General features: G+C 46.5%; 1 protein-coding gene across 1 annotated transcript in view; it reads right to left on the reverse strand.

Moving 5' to 3' along the window:
• Window positions 1–17,843, reverse strand: part of COL27A1 (collagen, type XXVII, alpha 1) — a 166,288-nt gene that overhangs the window by 77,456 nt on the left and 70,989 nt on the right. Inside the window, exons 16-17 of the mRNA XM_006890718.1 lie at window positions 3,647–3,700; window positions 2,969–3,013 (exon numbers count right to left, since the gene is read on the reverse strand). Coding sequence (XP_006890780.1) covers window positions 2,969–3,013; window positions 3,647–3,700 — 99 coding nt within the window. The remainder of the gene's footprint in view (window positions 1–2,968; window positions 3,014–3,646; window positions 3,701–17,843) is intronic.

Raw genomic sequence — 17,843 nt, forward strand, 5'->3', positions numbered from 1 at the left:
CTATAGACCAAGCCATCAGAGCTCCCTTTAAGTCAGCTCAGAACTCAAACTCATTGCCATTGAGTTAGAACTGACTCATAACCGGCCCTGCACTGCATTTCCCAGCACTGTAAATCACACAAGAGATTGCCCATCTTTTTCTCTCAGAGTGGCTGGTGGATTTAAACCAGCAAGAAAATACAGTCTTTGGGTTAGCTGTGTAACTCCCCACAGAGTAGGCCACCAGAGGTCCCTTTCAGTTAGCTAGTGCATAAGGGACAAAGCCCCTGCGTAATGTAAATGGTTCACTTCCCCAGTTGCTAACTCAAAGGTTGGTGATTCAAGTTCATCCAGAGACGCCATGGAAGAAATGTTTGGCAATCTATTTCCAAAAACATTAGCCATCAGAAACACTTTGGAGCATGTCTAGTCTGACATACCAGATAGGCTGGCTTGTTAAAAAGAGGTGCAAACAGTCAGTAACCTAGTGTCCAGTGTATGACTGGGAGTTTCTCCTCTGAGATGGAATCTGTTACATACACTGGCTAACACTTGACTCTGACCATTAAGAGGACTGTTGTGCTCTGTTTTCAGCCACGTCCTGCTTTGCTGAGATCATCCAAAAAGTGAGCCTTTGCAGAAATAGTACATGTTTCCCTTAGGGCCAGGACCATCTCTCCCAGTGCTCAGTGCTTCCAGCTTTCCATGTTGGACATTACCGAAAGTCTGCTGGCCCAGGACTCAGGAAACATCCAGCCCGGGCAGCAGGAGGGAGAGGGGAGACAAGCCCAGAAGAACAGAGACTCAGAGACCCCGCATTGTACAGACGAGGCCATGGCCCAGCAGGACAACAACCTTGGTTGGACACACGAACAAAAGCCAGAATTCAGAATTCATTTACTTTGGCTTTTCCAGTTTGGAAAATCCTATAAAATATCCCAGAGATGTGAGAATTAAGGAAATTTTTTTTTAGTGTCCAAAGGAAGAATGAAAGGGTGTTAAGAAAATAATTATAGAAAAGTTTAAAATCAGGACAATCAATTTGGAGAGAACCAGGCTCGCTGGGAGCAGAGGAAACTGAGCGGTTGTAAGTGGGCCAGTGGCCAGGCTGGGTCATGGAAAATCTGGATTCCAGGCAGGAGCGACCACGGAACACGAAGAGCTGGTTTTGTCATCCAGGGAAGGGGGGGCAGGGAGGCTGAGCAGAAACCACCACACTCAATCTTAACCATAACATCACTCCCTCCCCCCCCAAAGGAGCAAGACATGAGACTCTCCCCCAAAGATTTACTTGAACAAAACCACAACAACTATGAGCAGGGAAGTCGTTTCCTTTTTTTTTTTCTCCCCCCTTTCCAGAGTTCTCACATCTCTCCATGTCCCCGGCCCCACCAGTCAGCACGCCAGCTGAGATCTATGTAACATTTCTTTCCATGTTCCTCAAGAAACCGGCACTGGAGGCCAGCTCTGCAGAGGGGCCTATTAAAAGCTCCCTGCCTACACTCCCACTTTACCCCCACTTCCTTTCTCCTTTGTCCATGACTTCACCCTTTCCAGAGTGCTGCAGTCTCTGTCCCCAGGACAAACAGGTAGCTGTGGGGAAACTCCCAGCTCCAACAGAAAACCTCTTAATCTAGAGAGAGGAGGGTCACAGGAAGGGGGTGGGGTGGGGAAAGGGGCAGCCAGCAGGGCAGAGGCAGAGGGCCAGCACTGGAGCGGGGACAGCTGGGGCGGCGTTAGAGGCGGCAAATGGGAGGCAGAAGGGTTGGAAATAGGTGGAGAGAGGGCTGGGATTAGCATTGCACCCTCTGGCTATCTGGGGCTGGGCAATGGATTAAAGAAGCTGGGCATGTCAATTTTAGCCCCACAGTTCTCATTTCCTAATAATGGCCTGCGTTGGTTCTGCCAATAAATCATTGACTTTTCTTTGGCAACGCTCTTTCTTCTTGGATCTCAGGTTCTCCATCTCTGAGCTCAAGGCATTGATGAGCTGAGAGGGCTTCGACTCTGACCTGGTGACCTCAGTTCTGCTTCGAAGCTGAGCTCTCCAGGCAGATGGCTGGATTTGGACCCTGACACTTGATTTACCAGCTTTTTGACCTCAGACAAGTTTCCTATCTCCTAGAGGGCAGGGCTGGCGTGGAGGATTAGGATTCATCCCAGCAGAGCTCTGGAATGCTGCCAGCATGGAAGGCTGGTTCAGGGAAGGTGCAGTGTTGCCTGCAGACAGGTGCAGAGACCGAGCCGTGGCTGGGCGAGGAGCAGATCTCTGCTGTCAGGACTCTCATGGACACTTGTAGCGTCCTCCTGGTTTGTCAGATACTAAGAGGGGAGAGTGAGAAGACGATCTACCAGACTGAGTACCAGGGGTCTTTCTGGACAGACGCTGTGGCACCCAGGCCCCTAACGCCCACCTTCCCCCTCTCTTGGCTTGATGCCACATGAGAAATGCAGTGATTCGTCAGCAGCAGGGCTATGCAGGGCTCATGTGGCAAACGTGCCGACCTCTTAAAAGCAGAGGCCTATCCTTAGCTCTCTTTTCATCCCACATGCTCTTTAGAGGGGCTTCCAAACTCCAAAGCAGGATGGCTCGTGTGGATTTTGTTTCGTCCTATGCCTTTCCTATACAGGCTTCCACCTCAGACCTGTTCCAGAGCCCACTCTCTCCTCAGCCCCAACTTCTGTGGTCCTTGGCTTTGGACTCCAGGACCTGGTGCTGTCCGAGACCAGTTTCAGTGCTCTGCCTTATCCTCCGTCCTTATCCCAACTTCCCCCTGTGATCTGTGTGTGTCAAGGTTTTCATTCCCTGAAGCCTGGTCAGTCTCCACCTGGAGTGATGAGTAAGAGGCCAGGGAATGCAGGTTTAAGGTAACATAGGCTGGGGGAGGGAAAAGGGGGTCATTTGGGAGAAACCAGCAGCTGCAGCGTGGAGGCAGAGTGGGGCTCACATGCAGATAAACACAGTGCAATAAGGGAGTATTCAGATCACCTTATCACCTTTCAGTCCGGGTTCCCCCATGTTTCCCATCAGCCCCTGCAAAACAGAAGGTCCAGAGGTGAGGGAGGCACTAAGCCATGGAGGTCAGAAATCCAGGTAAACTCACTGGTGACTCAAGGCAAGGGCTTCGTTTTCTTCTCTGTGATAGGAGACTAGGAATTCTATCTCTTAGAGCAGTGGAGTAGAGTGAAGGAGCTTTGGGAAAGGGTTCCTAGCTGGTGGGCCACAGCACTTCAGAAAAATCCAGAAGAGGGTGCTCATAGGGACAGACTGACATGTGCATGTTAGCCAAATTGTGAGATCCTCAGAGCATGCCCTAGCAGTGTTAGCTTGTTCTCTTATATGCCAGTGGACCTCAGGAATAGCGGTCTACACCTCTGGTCATTTTTCCCCACTGGGCTTACAGCCTCCTGAGGCCCAGAGTCATAAGTCACTGACACTGGGCCCAAGGACTGGCATCCAGCAAAGTTTTCTGGCACAGATAACAGACAGATGGTGATAGGCTATCAGGGCCAGGGAAGAACTGAGCCCCTGGCTTACCCAGTGTCCTCTCACCATCCTTCTGGACACCATCACTCCCACCACCCACACTGTCTAAGGGACAATAGCTTTTGGGGCTCAAACGGGTCAGCGTGGTCTGCTGGATGGCCAGGAATCACCCTCATTTACCTTCATGCCCTTGGGTCCTGTGTAACCAATCGGACCCAACGATCCCATGTCACCCTGGGAAGAGAAAGAAAAGGAAACATTGTAAGAGAGGGTCTTCTGGAGACTGGCCTCAGAGAGGTGACCCTCAAGGTGTCTGGGCCTGGGCTTTGCCTGGGCTTTGGAGGACACAACTCCACTGCGTTTATTTACATTGAAATGAAGAATGTTCCTCATTCTGTTTACTTCTACTGAAATATCTGAAACAATTTCACATGAATCCTTCCCAAAGTTACTTCTTGAAGGGTCATTCCCAGGCCCTTCCACCACACATACTACCCCTTTCTACTCCACAGCAGACTAGTAAATAACTAACTCATGGAGTCAGAGCGTTTCAGTGGATTTCATGGATCTCAGTCACCCTAACTATAAATTGAAGACAATGACTCGGCCCCTTTAGAGGTGCTGCAGAGCTAAGTAAAGCACACATCAAACCCAAAACTCACTGCCATCAAGTCAGAACTAACGTGAAGCTGTCCCTCCACTGAGTTTTTAGGAAGCTGTAAATCCCATGGAAGGAGATGGTCCATCTTTTTTGAGGAGCCACTGGCGGATTCAACCCACTAAAGAGGCTACCTTTGGATTAGAAGCTCCCTGTGGACTATGCCACCAGCATTCTCTAGGGGATCAACAGGACCTCTGAGTCCTCTAAGTGAAGGGGAAGTGCTTTTGGTCTGTTTTTTCAGAGGGTAGTGAAGAGGAAAGGTGTTAATCCTAGAAACCCCCAAGTCAGAGGTGGGCCATTAGGACTCCAAGAGCAGCTAGTCAATCAGGCCCACAGGCAGGAAAGAATCTCAGCTTTTCCAAAGGTGATCACCAAAGGCAAGAGCTGTGAGTTCTAGGCTCTGCAAAGTAACTCCCTTCATAGACACACTTCAACAAGGGCTCAGAAAGGTGGGGAGCCATCAGAACTCAGCAAAGCCAGATCTTGGTCTCCCCCACTCCGACTCACCGAATGTCTTGGGGAGATTAATCTCTCTGTGCCTCAGTTCCTCATTTAGCAAGTGGGGATTAATATTCTTACCACATTCCTCCTACAACTGTGCTGGGCTTTAATTCATTGAATTACGTTTACATTCATTAAATTGAATTCCTTTCATGTGTTTCACTCATTGCCACTGATTCAATTCTAACCCTATAGGACAGAGTAGAATTGTCCCTTAAAGTTCTAAAGGCTGTAATTTTCATGGAAGCAAACTGCTACAACTTTCTCCTACAGAATGACAAATGGGTTTGTATGGCCACCCTTTTGGCTAACAGCTGTTTTAACTTTCCCATGGCTGGTTTAACTAATCAAAATGTAAAAAAGCATTTGACAAATGTCTGGAGGCGTTTTTGGGTGTCATAACATGGGGGAAGTGACACGATGCTGGGAAGGGTGGAGGACCAGCGAACAAGAAGAAGACCCTCAACGAGATGGGCTGACACGGTGACTTCAGCCCCAGGCTGGGCATGACAGAGACGGAAGGAGGGCGCAGGAGGGGGCAAGGGTCAGATCTGTTGTTTGTAAGGTGGCTGAGATTTGGAGTCGACTTGAGACATCTAACAACAACTAGCATCCAGTGGGTAGAGGCCATGGACGTTGCAAAATAGCCTACAATGCACAGGACTCCCATCTCCAACCCCAAAAAGAATTATTCAACCCAAGATATCAGCGGGACCACGACTGAGGAACTCTGGTGGAGGGTGAAAAAGTGATTAAACTTTCTCCAAACAACATCCTTGTCTCAACCCAGCCCCCCCCCATTTCCCTCAAATCTTCTCACGTCGGGCCCACCTCTATCACTGGCACCCTTGGGCAAGGCCTTACTGTAGAGCTCAGCCTCTGAAAAAGAGAGATGCTAAAGAAATTACCTTTTCTCCTTTTCCTATCCTCTGTGATGGATCCAAATGCCTGCCTGTCGTATGACCTCAATCAATGTACTTGACCTCTCTGTACCTCGGTTTCTCACTTCTTTGGCAAAAGCTCAGAGGTCAGAGTACAGCCCTCGGGGAAAATATGTACACAACAAAGGCTGTCCCAAGTAGCCAGGCTCCAGCGAGGAGTTCCAGTCCGAGCTGCCTGGAGACGTCGCAGAGGGAGGCCCGCTGAGAATGAAAAGTCGCATTCCTGCCTGGCTCTGCAGAAAGGGCGGTGAAGGGCCAGGGAAAGTGTGTGCCTGCAGAGTGTCTGCTCAGATGACAGCTCGGTCTGCTGAGGCCTAGCTGATTCTCACCCCCAACTTCGGGGTAGTCCAAAGGCTGCACCTCTCTGGAGGTTCAAATCCACCAGTCACTCCTCAGGAGAAAGAGAATGCAATCTCTTCTGGTGCAATACATGCGGTACATAGCCTCAGAAACCCAGTGGAGGGTGCACTATGAGTTAGCTCCGACTCCACACACAACAAGTGAGAACTACTGCAAGGAGCCCTGCTAGAGCACAGGGTTAAGTACTCAAGTACAACTGGAAGACTAAGGGGCCCCTGATTTGGGCCATGGTCTTCTCAGTCACTTGCTGTGCATCTGAGAGCTGGACAATGAATAAGAATAAGGACGAGAGAAGAATTGATGCCTTTCAGCTGTGGTGCTGGAGAAGAATAGTGAACATCCCATGGACTGTTAAAAAAGAACGAACAGGTATATCTCAGGAAAGGTGCAGCCAGATTGCTCCAGCAAAGCTTTACCTCTCATACTTTGGACATGTTGCTAGGAGAGGCTAGTCTTTGGAAAAAGAGATCTTGCTTGGAAGGGTGGAGGGTCAGTGAAAGAGAGGAAGACCTCTCCATCGAGAAGAGTTGACACGGTGACTGCAGCAACAGGCTCAAGTGTATCAGAGACGGTGAGGGTGGCACAGGATAGAAGATTACTTGGATCTGTTGATCATATGACTGCTATGAGTTACTGAACTAAACTCAACTCAGAGCACCTAACTACAACCAACGGGTAGACTAGCAGTTCAAACCACTTAGAGATTCCATAGGACAAAGACCTAGCAATCTGCTCCCATAAAGATCAGCCAAGTAAACCCTTTGGGGCAGTTCTATTCTGTCACATGGGATCATTGAGTCAATATTATCTTGAACGCATCCTCACCCCCTACTCTCACCATTCAATCCCTCTCATCCAGGCCATGTCCCTACCATGTGTCCCTACCACAGGCTAAATCCTCCTTGGTCTGAATCTCCGAGTCCCCATCTGATTGGGTTCAACAAAACCTTCTAGCTGAGCTCTGCTAAGAAGGCCTGCCTTCAGTTCCCATCAGGTAATTGTCCCCTATTAGTTGCTGGGTACAGTGCTAAATGCTTCATACTCCTGCACGCAGCTGTTTCTACAACCACCTTTAAAGATGGCCTCTATTACTCATTATTCATTTTATTCTATTATTCATTTTATAGATTAGGTTCCCAGAGGTTAGGGCTCAAGCAATGTCACACAGCCAGCGCAGAGCTGGGATTCACTAGGCAGGCTGTCTCCAGAGCTCCTGTAAATACTGAAGTCATGTTTGGAGAGAGGAGAAGGAAAGGTAGTTAGGAAGCCAGGGTTTCTGGCTGAGTGGGGCTGGAGTCCAAAGGAAAAGATAGCCCTTCAGAGCTTTGCTTCTAATCGGGCCATTTCCTGTTGCTTCTGTTCCCCTCTTTTCCTGAATGAAGCGAGTGAGGGGTGGCCCACCCAGAGTTCCCCATGGTGTGCAAATAAACAGAGGCCTTTCTGGAACAGTCTGCTGCAGTGCAGGCCGGAGCTGAGGCGACGAAGGGCCAGTTGGCAGCCTGGGAACACTGGCTTCTTCTTTCCCACTTGGGACCTGAAGGTGGCTTGATATTGGGGACAGAATTCAGCACGAGCTTAACTAACTCCTGTGCGGGCCGTGGTGGGCTGTGGGGTCACAGCAAAGCCTCATGTCCTCTCACCAATAGCCACTCTGCTGCCCTGCTGGCCTCTTGGATAGGTCTGTGAAGGGGGGGCAGGGCCTTGTGTAGCCATTCAACACCAGGGGGAGGACCTGTTAAGAAGGGCTCCTGGTTGCCAGGGACAGGCTCAAAGCAGGCCTTCCCTATGTTGGTCTTCCCTCTTGCCCCCATCAAGCTACACAAGCATTTGGGGAGAAGTGGAGGAAATGGCAAGCTACCTTCCGCCAGCTCCACTCACAGAGGCGCTGTCCACTCCACACAGGATAGCTCTGTGCACAGCCTGGCCTAGCAATACAGCATTTTCCCGCACACCCAGACACCATTTTCCACATTCTGCCCTGCATCTCACTGACTCCTACCAAGAGCAGAATCAATCACAACCGTGTGGCTGCAAAGCCCCTACTGTGCGTCAGAGACCACACTACACACTGGGAATACTGCCCCACCCAGTCCTCATTAAAAAGAGCTTTTAAACTTTTTTAAGGAGCATTCACACAGTGCCAGGGTCCTGGGATACTTTCCAGCTCCTCATACCAGCTTTGCAAGGTTCACTCTCTTACTAGCCCCATTCCATTTTACAGATGAGAAAACTGAGGCAGAGAGAGAGAGAGAGAGAGGTGAAGCAACCTGACCAACCAAGATTAAGCAACAAGTAATGGACAGAGCAAGACCCAAATCCAGGTCTGTCTGTCCGTCAGACCCATAGTCCAGTCTCACAAGCTCTATATTGTCTTTGGACAAAGGATTCCAGGTAGCCTTTGCTTCTCACCATCACTCATGAGTGACAGACAAGAGAAGAGATGTAAAATTCAGAGACAGGCATGAGTTCTGCTACTCTGACACACGGTCAGCAAGAGCCACACCAAGGTTGTCCAGATACCCCTGAAAGGAGAGGTGGGGTGTCATCCTTCCCAACTGACATGCTCACACGTCTCCTCTTCCCTTCTTCGTTGCTATTCCTCGTTAGCTGCAACACGCTAGCACACCCCAGGGGACACCTGGGCCCTTCTCAAGCTGTTTCCGGCACCCTGCATGCACTGCCCTCCGCTCAGATCATTATCATCTCTTTGTTCTTCTGCCAGGAGCTCCAGCATCACTTCCCCAGCGCCACAGGTCCACGTCCCTGCTGTGAGACGGCACAGTGTCCTGTCTGTCCTCACAATGATCTTTTATGTATATGTTCCATAAAGTGTACACAATATGGTCATGGCCAATCTCATCACCTGGACAAGGGCAGGTGCCATCTCTGCTGTGCCCCTTCTGTGACCAAGGCACCAAGGTTGGAGTCTAACCTGAAGAAAGTGCCCAATCAAAGTGCTTTTCACCAAAGGGAGAGAAAACACCCCACACATTCATACTGATACCCTCTAGGAAAAAGTCCTGCTGCAATGTTTTCTGGCCTCAGAAAACACTGAAAGCAACAGTTTTCTTTCCAGAAAATTTAATGCAGTTGTCAACAATTCAGGGTGGAGGGGAACCTGGAATGTGTGGCCAGGCCTCTCACCTCTTCACTCATGGATGGCTGTTCCACATGCACACACACCACTTTCACAATCGACCAAGAAGTCTTGCAGAGCAGGTGAGCTGGTGCACTGCAGAACACGAGCTATAGATGTAGGCCTAAATCCAGGTTAGCAGTGGTGTGACCTAGGACAGGTGCTTGAACCTCTCTGAAATGAACCTCAGCTTCCTTAACTGTAAAATGGTAACATGACTCTCCAACCTAAGAGGGTTGCTGGGGCAACTAAACATTTAGCACAAGCCTTGGACACAAGGGTTTAGTAAAAATCAGGCTACTGGAGTTATTGACCTGCTTTATAGACAAGGAAAACAAAGTGGCATCAAATTGACTAGATCAATAGGGTGGAAAGATATCATTGCTGATGTCAGATGGATCTTGGCTAAAACCCGAGAATACTAGAAAGATGTTTACTTCTGTTTTATTGACTCTGCAAAGGCCCTCAACTATGTGGATCATAATAAATTACGGATAACATTGCAAAGAACGGAAATTCCAAGATACTTAATTGTGCTCATGCATAATCTGTATATAAGCCAAGAAGCAGTTATTCAAAGAGGACAAGAGATACTTCATGGTTTAAAATCAGGAAAAGCTGTGTGTGTGTGTGTGTGTGTGTGTGTGTGTGTGTGTAGGACTTATCTTTCAGGACACCTACTCAGTCTGCATGCCAAGCAAATCATCCTAGAAACTAGACTATATGAAGAAGAACGTGGCATCAGGATTGGAAGAAGATTGAACAGCAACCTGAATTATGCAGATGACATGGTCTTGATTTCAGTAAACAAAAAAGCCTTGAAGTATTCAATAAAGATCAAACACCACCAAGATTATCTTCATCACAGATCAGCTCTCTCCAGTATCAAGAAAATAAAAACCTCACAACTGGACCAATAAACAGCATCATGATAAACATAGAACTAATTGAAATTGCCAAAGATTTAATGTCACTGGATCTATAAACAACCCTCATGGAAGCATCACTTAAGAACCCAAATGAGTTTGATTTATTGCAGTGTCCAAATCTGCTACTAAGGAGTTTTGTCATGGACTGAATGGTGAGTAATCTCCTTCCATGCCTTTAACTGCCTCTGAAAACTTTCTGGAGGGTCAGCTATGGGTTGGTTCCAACTGGATAGTACACAACAATGATATATGTAGGGAGAACTGGAGGCTTTTAGGGGTAAGAAGTTGTGCTGCCAACCCAAAAGCATCCAGTTCAGATCCACCAACTGGTTCTGAATCCACAAGCTGCTTTGTGGGAGAAACATGGGCAATCTCTTCCCAAGTGATTTTTCATTGTTATGTGCCATCAAATTGACTGTGACTCATAGGAATCCTATGCACAATAGCTCTGAACTCTGCTGCCTCTGACAACCCACTAGAAGGTCTGCTATGAGTCAGTTCCAACTCAATAGTACATAATAAAAACAATGATAGACATGGAAACAGCCCTGAATGGATTGAGAAATTGGGGTACATTCACACAATGGAATACTATACAGCCCTCAGGGGCAACAATTTAGAAAAATACTATGTAACTTGGGAGAGGCTGGAGAGCATTATGCTAAGTGAACTAATGCAGTCTCATATGGACAAATACTGCATAACACTCAGTCACAAAAGGACAAATACTGCATAGTGCCACTGTTGTAAAATGGGACTGACATTGGGGTTGGGGGGAGACTGAAAAAGATGGGATAAATTATGTATACCGTGCTGAAACAGATGAGGGAGAGAACTGTTTAAAAGGGATATGTGATTAGGTATTATTGTCATAACATAAGTCCAGAATAAAGGCTGCATAGTGGAGTGGATTTGGGGCAAGGGATTGTATAGCAATAAAAGAATTTATCTTTTACTTTTCAAAAAGAAGAAAGAACTGGAGAGGGAGGTTGGGCGGGGAGAAAAGTGCAACAATGAATGAATGGAAATCCAAAGTCTCTGTAAATTTTCATTAAAATTAATAATGGGAAGAAAAAAAATGTACGGGAACTCAAGAAGGGAGGGCTGAGGATGAGAAGAGGTGAAACCACAGGGCTGCACAGTTTGGGGGAAGGGGTGAAAGAAATAGAAAGGATCCGGTGAAAAGACAGGGTAATGATGGGCAAGGTCCAAAGGTGATTAATTTTATAAAACATAACGCATGATAATGATTGCATGAAAACACAATATGAATGAAGAATAATTTGAAACATAATGCATACAAATTTGTAAAATAAATAAAGAAAAAACCCCAATGACAGATGTAATGTGGAAACTAGGTAATGTTATCCATGATCTGATAAATGAAAGAGTTGTAAAAAGATTAAGGCTGGAACTCAACACTCTTTAATCTCATAATAACCTTAATCAGATGTAAGGGGAGTGTCCCCAGGGTGTGGCCATAGCCTTTCATCTCACTGGAGAGAGGTGAGGAAAGGGAGCCAAGAAGTGAAATGTGTTGTTTTGGACCTAGGTCCCAGGGAGGAGTATGAAACTCCGTGACACCAGGGAAAGTGAAGACACAAGGAAGTCTCTGAGGCACATTTGGCCTACAGATGAGAAGGAAATAAAGCATAAAGCCTCTTCTCAACAACCGATACCGAGACAGTTAACCTTCTCCTAGAGCGGTACCCTCAGTCTGGACTTCTAGTCTCCTAAGCTGTTAAGTGTCTCTTCAATCACTTGCTATGTATCTGAAAGTTGGACAATAAAATGACAGAAGAACTGATACCTTTGAGCTGTGATGTTGGAGAAGAGTACCGAATATCCCATGGACTGTGAAAAGAACAAACAGGCATGTCTCAGGGTAAAAATGTAGCCAGAATGCTCCTTAGAGACAAAGAGAGTGAAACTTCATCTTTCATATTTTGGTCATGTTGCTAGGATATAATTTGGAAAAGGATATAATGCTTGGAAAGTTCAAGAGGCAGTGAAAGAGAGGAAGGCCCTCAACAAAACAGATCGACATGGTGACTGCAGCAGTGTGGTCAAGTGTTTCAGGGGTGATAAGGATGACTGGGTTTAGATTTGTTGTTCATTGGGCCACTATGAACTGTACTCAACTCAATAGAACCTAACAACAAACAAACTGCTGCTGTTGTTGTTGTTATGTGCCGTAGAGTCGCCTGCGACTCATAGTGACCCTAGGTACAATAGCCCTAAACCCTGCTCTATCCTGTGCCAATCTTATTGTCTCTGACACACCTACCCCCATTAACCCAGTCACTGATTCAAACCATCTTTCTCATCAAGGGTCTTCTCTTGTGCTGTTCCTACACCCTCCTAAGTATGACGTCCCTCTCCTTGCAACATGTCCAAAGTATGCCAGACAAAGCTACAGAATCCTTGCTTCCCAGGGACAGCCTGGTCTCACCCTCTCTAGGACAGACCTGTTTGTTCTCCTGTATCCATGATATATTCAAGACTCTTCTCTAGCACCACAGCTCAAAGGCATCAACCCTCCTTCTATTCTCCCTAGTCATTGTCCAGCTGTCTGATGCATAGCAAGTAATTACAAAGACTATGCCTGTATTAGGCACACCTTAGTCTCAGACTGACACTATTGCTCTTCAGCACTTTGGAGAGGTCTCTTACAGCAGACTTTCCCAATGCAATTCATCTTTTAATTTCCTGGCTGCTGGTATCAAGAGTGTTAAGATGGTAAATTTCTGGTTTTTTAAAGCCATCCACGTGTGGCATCTCTGTTATAGTAGCATTAGATAACTGAGACCTCTTTAAAGAGCTTACGAGCAAAGATGTCCCTTAAGAAACTAAGGTGTGCTTGGCCCAAGTCACAGTATTTTCAATTGCTTCATATGCATGTGAAAGCCAGACAGCAAATAAGGATGAACGGAGAGGAATTTATCCCTTTGAATTGTTGCAGTGTTGGTGAAGAAAGCTGACTCTGGCACAGAAAAGCAAAAGACTAAATCTGTCTTGGGAGAAGTACAGCCAGTGTGCATCTTCAAAATAAAGATGGAGACCTATCAGGTGAGATCAGTCCCTGGGGAAGGAAATGACATTTGGAAATGTGGAGGTTTGATGAAAAAGAGGAAGACCCTCAATGAGATGGATTCACACAGTGATTAGAACAATAGGCTAACGTACAACTGAGACTGTGGACATGGCACAGAATCAGGCAGAGTCCACGCTGCTGAACAGAGGCTTGCTATGTGGAGGCGCTGACTCAACAGCACCTAACAACAGCCCACTATACCACCCAAGCTGGGTTCTGGCCAGACCATGTGCTCTTGGGCTTCATTAAACAGAAGAGCCAAAATTCCCTCTGTGTCACTCAGCATGAAAAAAAAGACAGAAATCTTCTTTGTTGAGCGGATTCTGGAATCAGGCACAGTTTTCTTGAGGGTCAGCCAAAGAAAGGGTTTCAATTACTCAAAGGGGGATGTTTCACCTCGCAGGCCGCAGGAAGCCACTGGCAGCTTACTGGGGCTAGAGGCACAGAGAGTGGGTCCCAAGTTCAGCGTTCCCATTCCACAGCTGGTGGCTGTGGACCACAGCTTCCCTGTCCTGGTGTACTGCTGGCTGCCCACCCCGAGCATCAGGGGTTTCTGCAGCCTCATGCACGAGAAGCACACACAAGGCAGACAGACGCTCCATAAATGTTAGTCTGTCCTCTGGCGCCCTTCCTCCCGGCTTTAAGAGCTGTGGGGATCTGGGACTGTCCAGCTTCCATCTGCATGCAAATCACTTCAGCTGACTAGACAGAAAGCCCTGAATAAATCTGAATTTCCATTAAAATGATTATCAATACGTGGAATTCCCATTTGCTCAGCTTAAAACCCACATCCTCTCTGGAAAACCAAGGTGACTCACAGTCCCTCTTCCCCTTTAACTCCTGGTTAGGAAATTCTTTACTCCTCCAGCTCTTCAGAGAGGTCACTTTTTCCCCAGCATAGAAGCTGCCCTTAGAAGCTGGACCATAGAAGCTGGGAGTGGGAGGCTTGGGTGAGAGTAGGCACTCACTTGTCAAGCCTTATGAGTTCCAAGGGTGAGAAAAGGGGGAACTCAACTTTAGCAACAAAAGGAATCAAATTGAAAAACCAGCAGAAAAGGAGAGGCAAAAAGGGTCCAAAGAAAGAAATGGGGCATGAAGGAGCATGGGCTGGATAGGGCAGCTCTGTGGAAAGGCTTCAGGTCCAAGTTGAGGTCCGAGAAATGCAGAAAGGACCAGAGTTCCAACCTAGGCTCAAGCCCCCTCAAACATGGGGCATGGAGAAGAATACCCTGGATTAGCAGTTTGTGGGGCCCAGACTCTGATTTTGCCTCCATCCTCTCCCGCCTTGTTTGTGACCTTGATTAAGGGCCTCAGTTTTCCTGCCTAAGAAATAGAACTCTTAAGAGACTGTGGGCCAGGTAGCCAGATTTAGCAAATAAAAATGCAGGATGTTCAGTTAAATTTGCATTTCAAATAAACAATGAATGCTATTTTAGTATAAACATGTTCTAAACACTGCATCTGGAATTCAAACTTAACTGGGAGTCTTATTTTAACTGGCAGCCCTAACTCTGGAGCGAGGAGAACACAGTGGAAAAGAGCTTTGTAAAGAATCAGGAGCACCAAGGGCTGGGTTAGCATATGACTTATGCAGCCAACCAATATTCTCGCCCTTTCCAAGTCCCACCCAGTGAACATTAAGACAGTGAATGACAGGAGCAGGGGCCAAGGATGACAGCCAGAGCACAGTAAAGTTTGGGGACTAGGATTGTCTGCCCTATAAACCAGGAGTCTTGGGAAAACCAGTGACAATCTTCACACCTTGGACACTTCCACGGACAGTAAGGCTGACTTGGGCTTAGTAAGCACACAGCATTGAACAATGAGAGCTCTGTTGAAAAAGACAAGGCTGTCTCAGCAGGGAAGGAGCTTCTAAAGGCCAGAGGTGTTAAAAAAGGAGTGTAATGATCATCTGACAGAGATGATCCAGAAGGAGTTCCTGTGGGACTTAGAGAGGGCTGAACTTCGGAGGCTTCTCTAAACTCAGATTCTCTAAGTTCAGATACACATTCTCCAATTGATGACAGGTTCTGTTCTGTCCCAAGCCCGTTTTGACAGAAGCTAAATATGTATTTTCTTTAAAAAATTTCATTATTATAAGTAGCTTTAGAAAATGGGTCTTTGAGGGAAGGCATGGGAATGACAGCATCAGGAAACTGCATGCTGCAACACTGTAGTACAGGGTGGTGGTGCTGTGAGCTGCTGTTGAGTCGAGCGTGACTCGTAGCGACCCAGTGAACAGCAGATCTGAACCCTGGCCTCTCCTTTGCCGTCCTCACCGTCTCTGACATACTTGAGCTGCGGTTATTGTGTCACTAGTTGGGATTCTCCTTCTCTTTTACTGACCTTCCACCTTTCCAAACATGATGTCCCTCTCCAAGGAATACCCTCTCCTAGCAACTTGCCCAAAGCATGGGAGACAAAGTTTCGGCTTCCTCGCCTCCAAGGAACACTCGGGCTGCATCTTCTCTAGGACATATCTGTTTGTTCTCTTGGCATTCCATGGGATATTCAGTACTATCCTCCAGTATCACAACTCAAAGGTATGGGAAGCCAATACTAAATATCTGTAATAAACTGAATGCTGTTTCAGGATGTAGGGGAGGTGAGGTATATAAGCCAGAGTTCACCCTGAGGCACTAAGGCAATCCTTCGGGGTTTACCAGATTCTTGCATTTGCTGACCCCTCCCTCCTGAGTCAAGCAGAAGGTTTTCAATAGAAAGGGCTTGGCTTCATTTGCACCGAATTATCTTTGTGATTTACTTCCTGATAATTTTCAATAAAGATACAGAGAAGCTTGGCTTAGGGTCTTCAGTCAAGAACTGCTGGCCCCCTGCTTTATGTTCTCTGCTCTATCTCATTCCTGGCTGTTTGTCTCATTATTAATAATTTTAAATTACTCCATTATTTGGGACCCTCGGTCTGCAACACAAAGGCATCAATTTGTCTTCTGTCATGCTTATTTATTGTCCATTGTCTGTCTATTGTTTAATAATACAGAGTTGCTGTTATTGTAATGTACCATAAAATCAGAATCAACCCATTGGTGACCCTTCAGTTGTTTTCAGAGTCAGTTAATTGCATGGGAGGAGATTACTCATCCTTCACCCAATGAGCAATTCATGGCCTCAAACCATGTACCTTCAGGATTACAGCACAGCTTCTTCCCACTAGGCCACCAGATCTCCCTGATAGAAAGTATTTAACTATTTTTAAAATTGCTTCATTTCCATGGAATCAGAACCAACTCATCTCTGTCCCTCCAGCAGAGTTTCAAAGACTAAATCACCTGGGAGGAGACTGCTCATCTTTTTCTGATGGAGCAGCTGGTGAATAATAAAACCCCTGCCTTCCCAAGGATGGAAAGGGCAGGAGCAGAGGGGTGAGGATGGGTAGAGGCAAAACCACAGGATTGCACAGTTTGGCCGGTGGAAGAAAGAGGTGAAGGAAATTGGAATGGATCTGGTGGGGACCTGAAATGGCCGGGTAAGGTCCAGTGGTGATTGACTTTATAAGTCATAATGCATGGGAATGATTGTATGAAACCTAATATGAATGAAGAACAGTGTGGAACACAATGTATATGAACTTTGTGAGCAAACCAATAAAATAAAAAAAAAAGCCTAAACCCACTCCCTGCCTCTGGGTTGGCAGTACAATTTCTAACCAACTAGGCCACCAGCTGACTATCAGGTGTACAAAAACCAACAAACGGACAGTCATAAGTGCAGGTTTTCATAACTCAAATATGTACTAAGTGGAAGACTACTTGTATTTCTTTTTCCAAAGCATCTAGGTCACCACAATTTTCTAAATAATGTACTCAGCAAAGATCTGATAAATGAGTATTAAGGATGTCAAATGTTGACTCACACGTTGATGGTTTCTCATCCCAAACCAAGGCAGAAATCACTAATAAATTACAATACTCCAGCCCACTCGGCTCTAAAGTGACTTTGGAATCTATCGTAATTTAGCAATCTAGATAGCTCCTACCAGGTATAAAACAATCCAAACTAACACCAACTATTTTATTATAACCAATACTTCTTGAATGTTTACTATTTAGGCACTTGCTGTATTAATTACTCTAAATCTTCACAGCAGTCTTTTGAGTGTGGTAAAGAACATTAACCCTATTTTGTAAATGAAGAAGTTGAAACATTGGAAATCCGATTCCTAGGACTGTCCTCTTAACCACTGGAATGGACTGGACTTTATGTGTCTGGGGCCCTAACAAGAGCAAGTACAATAATTGCATTTTATGGGAAGAGTTTTCTGAGATGCATGGAAGTGAGGTCACTAACTGTAGGTCACCGAACTAGGAGAAAGCAATACTCAGATTTGGATGTAGATTGATCTGCTCCTCTACCACTGCCCAGGCTTACTTAGCAGGAACAAACTGCCACTATGACCACTCTGACCTTTGGATATTTTTCCAGGCTGGTCTATCATGAACAACGAGGCCTCACATTTCCTTCTGCCTTCTGCAGCCTCTTCTGAGCTGTACTTCTCAGCAAAGTTACTGGCATGGCCAAAGCTGGCTAAAGGATGTCCCTCCACGGTTCCTGACTTAAACCCCATGAGCCGGTCTTAGGCCAGAGAGAAGGGGTGGGCAACAAGGAGAAGATATTAGAGTCATTTCTCTGACACAAGCCTCTCGCTGGTACCTAGGCTTCAGTCCTGAGTTTCAGCCTTGGTTTCAACCAAAAGAAAAAGTCTGATGCCTAGATGAAATCAGCAATCAGTCACTT

Source organism: Elephantulus edwardii, unplaced genomic scaffold (assembly GCF_000299155.1).
Source record: "Elephantulus edwardii isolate Elephantulus edwardi_28Jun2011 unplaced genomic scaffold, EleEdw1.0 scaffold00092, whole genome shotgun sequence".
NCBI classification, from domain to species: domain Eukaryota; kingdom Metazoa; phylum Chordata; class Mammalia; order Macroscelidea; family Macroscelididae; genus Elephantulus; species Elephantulus edwardii.